Source organism: Poecilia mexicana, unplaced genomic scaffold, assembly GCF_051168715.1.
Source record: "Poecilia mexicana isolate PSO_F unplaced genomic scaffold, ASM5116871v1 scaffold_11, whole genome shotgun sequence".
NCBI lineage: Eukaryota > Metazoa > Chordata > Actinopteri > Cyprinodontiformes > Poeciliidae > Poecilia > Poecilia mexicana.
In genome coordinates, this window is record NW_028263380.1 from 19,593,869 (window position 1) to 19,605,087 (window position 11,219).

The 11,219-nt window shown below is 37.5% G+C and overlaps 1 protein-coding gene across 1 annotated transcript; it reads right to left on the reverse strand.

Moving 5' to 3' along the window:
- Window positions 1–5,188: 5,188 nt before the first annotated feature.
- On the reverse strand, window positions 5,189–8,471 carry LOC148156485 (uncharacterized). Its single transcript, XM_088010386.1, has 3 exons — window positions 8,311–8,471; window positions 6,587–6,697; window positions 5,189–5,748 (listed from the first exon to the last, which is right to left on the reverse strand). The coding sequence occupies exons 1-3, from the start codon at window positions 8,360–8,362 to the stop codon at window positions 5,507–5,509; spliced, it is 405 nt and encodes a 134-aa protein (XP_087866512.1). The 5' UTR covers window positions 8,363–8,471; the 3' UTR covers window positions 5,189–5,506.
- Between the last annotated feature and the right edge of the window lie 2,748 nt (window positions 8,472–11,219).

Consider the following 11,219-nt stretch of genomic DNA (forward strand, 5'->3'; position numbering starts at 1 on the left):
CATGGAAATAACTCAGGGAGGCTCCTTTATTTACCATCCGTATCCCCGGTAGTTTTAGGCTGATCCGGAGTGAAGTGAAGGCTGCAAACTTTGCTGTGCGGCGTTAGCTGGTAGCAACAGATATTTACAAGCCATCTTCTTAATTCAGGATCGCTTGGAAATTAACGAAAACTTAAAAGCCCATTATATTAGGAAGACAACAATGTTAATAGTATTGTTTTTTTGCATCTGAAATACGACTTAGTCTTTTCTACCAGTCATGGTAACTGAAAGCGGAAAAAAGTGAGCCGCATTAGCTCCTGGAGATGTGACGTCAACGCCTTAGGTGCAAAGAGCCCATTGGAACAGTACTTGGGCCGCTGTCGATGACGTTTCACGAGGACGCGAGAACACAAGTACAGACAAGAACGCATATTGAGAAACGGCCAAAGACTGTAGTTCTAAACATGGCGGAACACTTTAATACAGAGGGCAGAGCAGAAGGTCAGAACTACAACATGGCGGAACACTCAATAGACCCTTTTCACATGACGTCACACAACTTCCGTTTTGGCTCGAAGCTGTGTATCCTTAGTTCCGGTGTACATAGTAAGTAATGATAAAGTTGTCTATTTCACATATATATATATATATATATATATATATATATATATATATATATATATATATATATAGATAGAGAGAGAGAGAGAGAGAGAGAGAGAGAGATAGAGAGAGAGAGATAAAGAGATATATATGTATATATCTGACAGCATATGTTGATCAGACAGAACACCGGAGCATGGAGTTTACACAGTCTCTAAAACATTTGCCTAAAATAAGATTTGAAGATATATCACAATTTGCAAACCAATTTTCTCTGATAACAAAATCTAAATTAGACAAAGGCTACAAATTCTTCACTGAACAATACCTGTTTTACTATGAAGGTAGGTATTTTTGTTTTGCATAACCGTTAGCGTAGCATTAATGGATTTTGTTAGCTAGCTAACTACGTGACATAACTGTTCCTTAACCAGAACTTTTTACTGTTTTTGAACTATAACGTTTTAGGCTCTAATCTTGATCAGATTCTTAAATTATAGACTGGAGTTGCCACTCATCCCATAAAATAGGGGTTTGTTTGTTATAAGCAGAGATGTCCGGTGCCGCCGCTGCTTTGTAATGCCTTCCTCTAATCGGACCACTTTTTCGGTAACGAATAATCTAATGAGTTCGTATTTCAAATCCAGTAATCAGATTAAAGTTATTTATCCAAATCACTGCGCATTAATATTTTCTTTTGTATTTATTTTTATTCCTTCTGTGCGTCTTTGGGAGATGCTCTCTGACAGTTAGCAGCCACAGAAACATGAACAGTGCATGGAGATGCACATTTTGTTGCTGGAAAAACAGAAATGTCGTCAAGCCCAACTGTTATTTGTGGCTTTTGTCTTGTTTTTTCTAAACTCATAAAAAATAATGGCTCACCGGTCGCGTTTTTTGGGGGACTTGTGTTTGAACGTGAAGTTGCTCATTTGAGCTTGGAAATGAGCAGAGATACATAATCAGCCCCAGAATATTTAAAATACTATTCTAAACAACGTTGTTGGAAGCTGTCCTTTATTTTCCATTAATACAGAAAATGAACCTCTAAACGTTACATCACTGACAGGCGGCGGTGGATGTTTCCTAACTGTGGCTAAAGCTGCTGCTAGCTGGTTTACTCATGATCGGAGGCTGGTTCCTTTGAATACAGTTGGAGAATGGTAAATTGACAATGACTAATAACGGTTATCTAACACGTAAACACTGTTTTATAAAATACAGAAAGTGAACCTCTAAACGTTACAGCACTGACAGAGAGTATATTTTTTCCTCAATGTGGCTAAAGCTGCTGCTAGGTGGTTTACTCTCCGATCGGAGGCTGTTTATTTTATACACAGTTAGAGAATGGTGAATTTACAATGATTAATAACAGCTATCTAACACTTAAATGCTGTTATTATTAAACTTACCTTTTATTATATCCTTAAGATTATGAGAATGCGGGAATTTTTCAGTTTGGTTCCCAAGGCAAAATCACACCGGAAGTAAAGATACCCAGTTTTGAGTTATGGCGGCCATTGTCTGACGTCACTGTGAAAAGGGTCTATTATTACAGAGGAGGCCTCAGCTGGCACTTAGAACTACTTCCTGTTTTGGGCTTTATACAGGTGGATTAACCAAACCACTGTTACACATTTAAATTAGTGTGGTTATGAAAATTAAGTTTACTGAAAGTTTCAAAATAAAACTCTGCATATTCCACTCATGAAAGCGCACCGCCATAGGCGGTGCAATAATATAAATCTTTTTTTATGTTTGTTTTCTCAGGATAGTGAACTGCCTTGCTGCGCAAGGCAGTTCATTAACATTAGCATTTCATGGGTGTCTCAAAGATAGAAATCCTTCCCCAGCTTCCTGTCTCTCACACACACAGCAGTTGGCTGAGGGCCAATCGCTATAGCAACAGAATCCAGAGAAAGGCAGAGCTACTGGTTTGGACTACAAACCAGCAGCCATAACTGCCATAACTGTAGTTCTATCTGTGGCCAAGACTCAGTTAAAACAGAGGCCTGAGCAGCATGTCAGAACTACAACATGGCGGAACTGTCTGTTACTATAGAGGAGGAGTTGGCTGGTATTATAAACTACTTGTGCTTTGAGCATCATATAACTGATTTAACCCGATCACTATTACACATGGAATTAGAATTTCAAATGAAGCTTATTGAAAATTTTCAAAATAAAAGCCTTGACAATTTTTACGCCATGTAATTGCTCTTTTTTGTGTTAGATAACTGGTTTAACCAAACCACTGTTACACATGGGATTAGTGTTGCCATTTCAAATGAAGCTTACTGAAAGTTTCAAAATAAAAGCCTGCATACTCCCCTCACGTCAGTGCACCGCCGCAGGTGGTGCAAAAATATTCTTCTTCTTTTATGTTTTTTTTCTCAGGATAGTGAACTGCCTTGCGCAGCAAGGCAGTTCATTAACATCAGCACAAACATTAGCATTTCACTGCCACCCACTAGTGCACTTCCTTGCACGCATTAGCATTTTACCTAAAATAAGCTTTTAGCCAATTTATTTACTTATTAGCCATGTTTAGAATACTGATTGGACTGAGTCAATGGGTGACAACATGGTAGTGATACCCCACATTCTACTGATACCATTCATGCTATTATTAGCATTTTGGCTAATTTTACCGTATGCAACATACTGAATGGTACAAGTACAGCTTAGTCCACATGCTTCTGACTCTCCACAGGTTATTGACTACATTGAAGCTTTCTTTAGCATTAAGGCTAATTTTTAGCATCGGAACGCTAGGTCCAAACCGACGGGCACACTTTGGCAGGCCTCTTAAAATTTCTGCAGGAATTTTCTAGTTCTCTGCATTAATGTTCTTATCTTTTTTAACCTTTTTTTTTCTTTTTAAAAAAGAGAAAAAAATTCTCTTTGTCTTTCTAACTGTTTATTCACTGTCACATGCTGTTTTTATTTTAATTATGTAAAGCACTTTGAAATGCCTTGCTGCTGAAATGTGCTATACAAATAAAATTGGATGGATGGATGGATGGATGGATGGATGGATGGATGGATGGATGGATGGATGGATGGATGGATGGATGGATGGATGGATGGATGGTGCACATGCAAGCTGTCCAGGCCACAAGCACTCATGCAACCCCATACCATCAGTGATGCATGATAGGTACTTTTTCTTGAACCTATATTAAAGAACCACAGACAACATATATGAATTTTAAGGCAAGGCTTTTGCAAAAGGAGAAATCTCCGCCAACCGCCTCTCCAGGCCGTTCACAGAGAATTCTGATCTGCTTCCGCGTGAGCCCCTGTTTTATTGTCACAAGCAGAGCAGTCAGGAAAACAACAGAGGTCGTAAAACATTTAACCCAAACAAACCAGCAACTCAGTTCCAGGTGTGATATCTGATCTACGGTCTGAGCCCAGTTCATCTCTAGGTCAAACTGTCAATAAAGAAGAAGATTAACATCTTAAGTTAGGAGGTATTCTGGTTAAGAATTTAAGGTCTGAGAAACACAGAGTTAACTGTCTCACATGAAAATGAACAGACAGTTGTGACCTCCAGGTCAGTTTATACACACATAAGGAAGAGAACACTTTAGACTAAAAATCTTAACATTAGACTGAATATGAACAAAATAATAATACCAAAAAATCTCTATCAATGCAGGCTTCCGAACAGAGCGTTGATAACAACTTGGGTTATCCTTGTCCTCTCTAGTCCGGATGGCGTGGCGTCCCAGTGTTCCATAAAGAACTTCAAATCGTGACTCATCTGACCACAGAACAGTCCTCCATTTTGCTTCACTCCATTTTAAATGACTCCTGGCCCAGTGCAAACGGCTGAGCTTGTGGAGCTGCTTAGAAATGGCTTCCTCTTTGCATTGTAGAGTTTCAGCTGGCAGCGGCGGATGGGACGGTGGATTGTGTTCACTGACGATGCTTTCTGGAAGTATTCATGAACCCATGCTGTTATTTCCTTAACAGTGGCATTCCTGTCTGAGGTGCAGTGACGTTTAAGGGCCCGGAGATCACGAGCATCCAGTAGAGTTTTATGGCCTTGACCCTTACGCACAGCGATTGTTCCAGATTCTCTGAATCTTTTGATGATGTTATGCACGGTTAATGACGATAACTTAAAAGTCTTTGCTATTTTACGCTGGGTAACAGCATTCTGGTATTGCTGCACTATCTTTCTGTGCAACAATGGTGGAATTGGTGATCCTCTTACCATCTTGGCTTCAGAGAGACACTGACACTCTGAGAAGCTCTTTTTATACCCAATCATGTTGTCAATTGACCTAATTAGTGTTAATTGGTCTTCCAACTTTTGATCTGCTATCTATGTTCTATTACGAATAAAATATTGACATTTGCCATCTCCACATCATTGCATTCAGTTTTTATTCACAGTTTGCTTAGTGTCCCAACTTTTTTGGAATCCGGTTTGTACTTATGTTTTCATATCTGTAGTTTTATGAAATGTACTGTAGTTGTCGCTGTGCTGCTGCTGGTCAGGTCTCTTGAGAAACTTCATCTCAGTGAGACTTAACTGGTTAAATAAATAAACATGTCTTATGTAGCTGATGAAGGACTCACGGACACAACAGACGTCTGTACTCTGATTTTATTGATTTACATTGTTATAATCAAGAGGCTACAGAGATTAAAACAATTTGATTTTTGAGAATTATGAAGCAAAACATCATTATGAAGTATGTTTAAACTCAATGTTTCTATGAAACATCTCATTGGTCAGCTACCATGACATTGGCATCTGTGAATCAGGCCAAGTTTTGCTTCAGTGTTTGATTTCTCCAAAGATTTATTTTCAAACAGGCTTTTTCTTAAAATAAAATGTAGAAACATTTCTAAATTGCACAAATGAGTTTAAAGAGAACAAGCTGGGAGTTTTTAGGTAATCTCATTACAACATGCTTCCCAACACAGAGGCGAGGATGGCTCCACCGATGGCAGCAGTGAAGGTCATCTTGGTTGTTGTGGCTCCACTGACAGCAATGATGTTACACTTATCTGTCTGGCAGCATTTGTTATCGAATGTGTATGCAGCGACCACAAAAGTGCCATTGAATGATATGCCACAGGTTTCGTTGATCGTAGTGCAGCCATGATAGCCAAAACCATTGAAGTTGGTGAGTCTGGGAAACTCTGTAAAGAAATGATTGAGATAGATCAGACAGTGAAGAATACGACTGCGTTCACACTGCAATCTGAAGTGACCCAGTTCGGATTTTTTTGTCCAATCTGATTTTTTTTGGTGTGGTTGTTCACACCTCTAAATATGTACGACTTGTATTTGATGAACTGTAAACGACCTGAAAGTGTCCCGCACAGTAGAGGGCGCAATAACATCACACGTAAAGAGCGTGCTAGGTGTTTTACCAACCGCGATAAAAAAGAAGAAGAAGAAGAGCTTAGTGTTTGCGGAAGTAAACATGATGGATCGTATCTTATGATTTTGAAGTTGTTGTTTGACCAGAGCCAGCACATTAACAACTTAATCCTCATTACAGTCCGCCATGGTTGCTGTTTTTCTTCCCACTTGTGCAGAATAGTGACGTTTGTTGAGTATCAATGTCGTCCAGTAGGATGAACGCGGCCTCGCCGTTCAGATTCAGGTCACATTTGAAAAGATTAGATACATATCGGATACCCAAGTGGTCTTGGTCACATTAGAAAAAAATCAGATCTGTGTTGTTCAGACTGTCATGAAAAGGTCAGATACAGGTCGCATTAAGACAAAAAAAAAATCCAAATTGGGTCACTTCAGGCTGCAGTGTGAATATAGCCTAACGGATACTTAACAAGAGATGTTATTGCTTTTTCTGCTGAAAATGTTCCTTCCCGCCTCCCTAACCTTTCTTTTTTGTCCTTACTCTCCTGCTAGGAAACTTTGTGAAACTGGAAATACTCGCCCGACTGCCAGAAATGCAAACAGGTAAACTACAGTTGCTACGCCGTGGGAGATTTTTAGACAACTACTTACTCAATGTTGTAGTGAAACATTGGGTCACATTGGCTGGGCAATTCTCAGTAGACGGATTCAGGCAGTAACCAAGCACACTAAAGGAGCAGGTGTTGCAGGTCAGGGACTCCACTGAAAATACATTCAAAAAATACATTTATCAGGAGGAAGCATGAAAAATATACAGCATTTGTATTCAGTTGTGTTCATTTGTGTAAAGCAAAATGATTCAAAATAAAGGAATGTTTACATTCATTGCTTGTGTACTGCCATTGCAAAAACACCAAATCTTACCAAGTATTTTTGGTCTAGTTTCTAGTACAAATATCTTAGTACACTTGAAATAAAGCAAAACTAACTTACAAGTAACTTTTCGGGAAGATATAGAAGCTTGTTTTAAATCAATAAATCCTTATCTTAGATGGAACAAGTACTAGTTCCATTGGCAAATTATTTCACTTATAACATGAGAAAAATATTGTGATAAGTGGAAAAAATCTGCCAGTGGAACTAGAACTGGGTTGCTAGGTGACGGGCTGGACTTGGCTAGGGTTGCTAGGAAACGGCTCAGTGCCAGTTGATTGTGGAACTAATACCTTTTTCATAAGCATGAAGGAGTTATCGACTTAAAATAAGCTCCTATTTCTTGTTAAAAACTTATTTGTAAGTAGTTTTGTCTTGTTTCAAGTGCACTAACATATTTGCACTAAAAACAAGACGTAAATATTTGTTAAGACTTTGTGGTTTTGCAATGTTTGAGATTAATTGTAGTTTTTTAATGTAAATAAATTTGGGTTGAAACAAGTCACTTTCAATTTATTGGTTCTAATCAATAAGGTTTTTGCCTATTGAATTATTTCTGATTTCTGACTGAATACACGCTGCTCTTTGGCCTCAGAAAAAGCTAACCAAATAAAAATAATTATGTCACCACATTACCACACCTTTAACAGATTTTGATGTTGTGTGCAACTGATGGAAAGACTTGTAGACTACAACTTGGTTTTTTTTAGGCATTAATACTTTTATTTAAACAGGTTAGAAAGTCGGATGTCTCAAGTTGGATGTAGCTGGTGTGGGTTGTTTAATACAAATAATATAGGTGCATTTTTTGACCTTGTCAACATGTGTTGACCTTTATATTCTAAGATGTTTGACAGTGAAAATTTGTTTATTTATTTGATATTCTAATTATTCTTATTAAGCCAATTATTCCTATCAAAAAAAACATTTTAAAATGTTGAAGAAATGTTTTCTCATAAATTATGTTCAGGCTCAAATACACTGCAAAAACAAAATCTTAAGCATTTTTGGTCTAATTTTCAGAGCAAATATCTTAGTTAACTTGAAATAAGACAAAACTGCCTTACAAGTATCTTTTTAACAAGAAATAGGAGCTTGTTTTAAGTAAATAATTCCTTAATATTGATTTTAAAACATATTTGTTTCATTGGCAGGTTATTAAACGTATAACAAGACATTTTTCCCATGTCATTAGTGAAATAATCTGTCAATGGAGCCAGCACTTTTTCATCAATATTTAGGAATTACTGACTTAAAACAAGCTCCTATGTGTGGCTAAAAATGTACTTTAAAGTTAGTTTTGATTTATTTCAGGTTTGCTAAGATACTTGCAGTAAAAGTTAGACCAAAAATACTTTGTAAGATTTTGTGTTTTTGCACAAAATGTATTAAACTTTGATTCCATGATCAAGCAATGATTAAATCACATCACAGATACTCACCAGCAACCAAGCATGCAACAACTGCAACAATTGAAAGAATAACCTTCCCCATCTCAGTTGGTTGATATGAGTCTGAGTTTTAGCTCAAAGACAAAAAGAAAATCCTTCCTGTGAAAGCCTGGAGTTTCTTCTCTTCCAGATGATCTTATGGGGACTTTGATGAGGACAGTGATTTATATTAAATGGAGAAGGGGAGGGGACAATGCATTGGAGAAGGGGTTATTCAAGTTTTGTTTATCTGTAAGGAATGTCGGAGGAGGAGGGAGATGAGCAGGAGTAACGAGTAAGATTTTGTTGCTGATTAAGCGCTTAATCAAAATATAAATATGTGTAAAGTAACTGTGAGTGTCGTCATTACAGAAAAATCTGAAAATAGGTTACTGTAACATAAAGCTCCATATTTGTTTTGGGGTTTTTTTGTAGGAAATTTTGTAAATAAATAAATATAATAATTGAAAAAAAAAACAAAAGAGGACCAAATGTGTGAATTTATCCCCTAATGCAGAGGCTCCAAAACTGTGGGGCATGCGCCCTAGGGGGGCGCCGTGTCATTGCAGGGGGGGGCGGGAAGCCATCTGGATGAAAACAAAAAAAAAAAAAAAAAAAAAAACATGAACGCTGTATGCGCTTGGTTTTTACCTGAGAATGGCCAACTCTCTGTTATTCCTGTCAATTTGATACAGTAGGGGCTTTCAAACTTCCCATATTTGTGTCCTCTGTCACTTTTATCAGCAGTTAAAACTGTTTAATCCGTTGTTAACATGTCGTAACCTGTTTTTCCGAGCCGCCTTCAAACGCAACATGAGCGCTACGTTTACACCTGTGAAGGAGACCTGCTGCTGCTCTGCAGAGCCACAGGTGTGTTAGGATCATGGCAGCAAACCGCAAAGAACTTTAAACAGTTTTTTCCCCAAGCTAACAGACTGAGTTGAGTGAAGCTGTTGGATGCAGGTAATGTTAGCTAAAAGATGACTAGGTATTATCAATACAGCACCTTAAGCTTAACAAGTAGCCTGTAGGCTACCGGTGTTGTGGTCTATGTCCAGCTACGTACATTAATTTTTGCTCCCAGACAGCTATTTGTGATCCATGTGGGGGCGGCAGAAAATGTTTGGAAACCACTGGGGGGACCCAGGAGGAAAAGTTTGGGAACCACTGCCCTAATGTAACCTTTAACAGCAGCAGCATCCTCCATAACAATGAGCTGCAGCTGAGTCAGAGTTGCAGAACCTGTTGAACTTTAACTACAGAAAGCTTCTTGTTCTTCCACTCTGATTAATTCTCAGCTGTTTCTAGATTTATGATTTATTTATAGTAGGATATAAATGTAGGGACAAGGGCAACTTTGATGAACGATGTATTTTAAAACACTAAATGGAAAACCAGCTACAACCAGTACAGTACTGAGAAATGTTTACTTGGGATATTTTTCAAAACTATGATTTAGATATTATTATTGTTATTGGTCCTTGTGAGATTTTATTTCCTAATGTTTTAATGAAATGACAAAAGGACAAAAAAATTATCAGCAATTCTACCAAATAGAGGAAAAAAATTATTAAAATCATTAATAAATAAATACATTGATGTTATTTTAATTCAATAGACTCTGGAAGATGCTGTGAACATACAGTGCTGGACCACTGCACTGAACCCCATTGAAACCTCCCGGTTATTCCACCAAATATTGGTTTCTGAACTCTTCCTGAGTTAAAACATTAATATTGATGTTTCCACATTAATATAAATTTATTTTCTTTGCATTCTTGAGGTCTGAAAGCACTGCTTATTTTTCATTATTTGAACATTTCTCATTTTCTGCAAATAGAAACCAAATTTTTGCTTGGAATTTCGTGGACATGTTGTCAGTAGTTCATAGAAGAAAAGAACAATGTTTGTTGTACTTAAACATAAACCTATAAACAGTAAAATAAGAGAAACTGATCATTTTAAGTGGTCTCTTACAGTTTTCCAGACCTCATAATATGTTAGAAAGTAAACATCTACACAGGAGCTTATCTTTTATATAGTAAACTCAAGCACACAGGAGATTTTTCCAGAAATAATCTTTATATTTGGAAAAAAGTTTGATTAAGTTGCAGGAATAAAAGCATTCAAAATCAAGAGAAAAGCAGTAGAAGCAATTTTCTGGATCACTTCTCATAATTTCATTGTAAGTTGACTATAGTTGGGCTGCACAGTGGCACAGCTGGTAGCACTGTTGCCTTGCAGCAAGAAGGTCCTGGGTTTGATTCCCAGCCAAGAATCTTTCTACATGGAGTTTGCTAAAATGTAAGAACTGTTTCTTATGACTTCTAACTTTAATATATTTAGAGCATAAATGCGATTCACAATTATAATTTTTGTTGGCTGTGCAGGAGGCTCTACTTCTGCTTTTCTGAGCAGACTAAAATCTAATTAATGAAGAATGATTGTGTGCAAAAAAATTTAATAATATGTTTTGTATAACCCATAGAACTATTCTAACCTAAAGAAGCATAATGGGTCACCTTTAAGTACTCAATAAACACTGAGTTTAAAGGTTTATTTAGTGTAAAAACCAGACCTGTAGGAACTCACCAGGTCCTGGAAAGACCAGCTACAGGAAGAAACTAGAGGAAAAGAACAAAATATGTTGTGTTTGTAGAAGAATGCAATGCAACAGGTAGTTAGTAAGGTATGAACCCACTGGGGTTGGATGGAGAGGATTTACATGTCTGTCTTTCTGCAGGAGCAACACCTGAGGGCAAAGATAGCGTGAAGCTATCAGACAGAAAGCTTCCTGCTTATCAGATGAGCAGATGCTAGCTAGGATAGCATAGCTTCAAATCAGACGAGGTTGTCTGAGTGTGTTACAGTTACAGTCACACAAATCAAGTAATGTCTAATTAAAGACATTTGTATGTTTC

Excerpts from the sequence above, each read along its gene's own strand:
- LOC148156485 (XM_088010386.1), bottom strand. The coding sequence starts at position 8,362 with ATGGGGAAGGTTATTCTTTCAATTGTTGCAGTTGTTGCATGCTTGGTT. Across the intron at positions 6,698-8,310 it reads TGTTGCATGCTTGGTTGCTG|TGGAGTCCCTGACCTGCAAC; the intron begins GTGAGTATCTGT and ends ATGTATTTTCAG. Across the intron at positions 5,749-6,586 it reads ATGTTTCACTACAACATTGA|AGTTTCCCAGACTCACCAAC; the intron begins GTAAGTAGTTGT and ends ATTTCTTTACAG.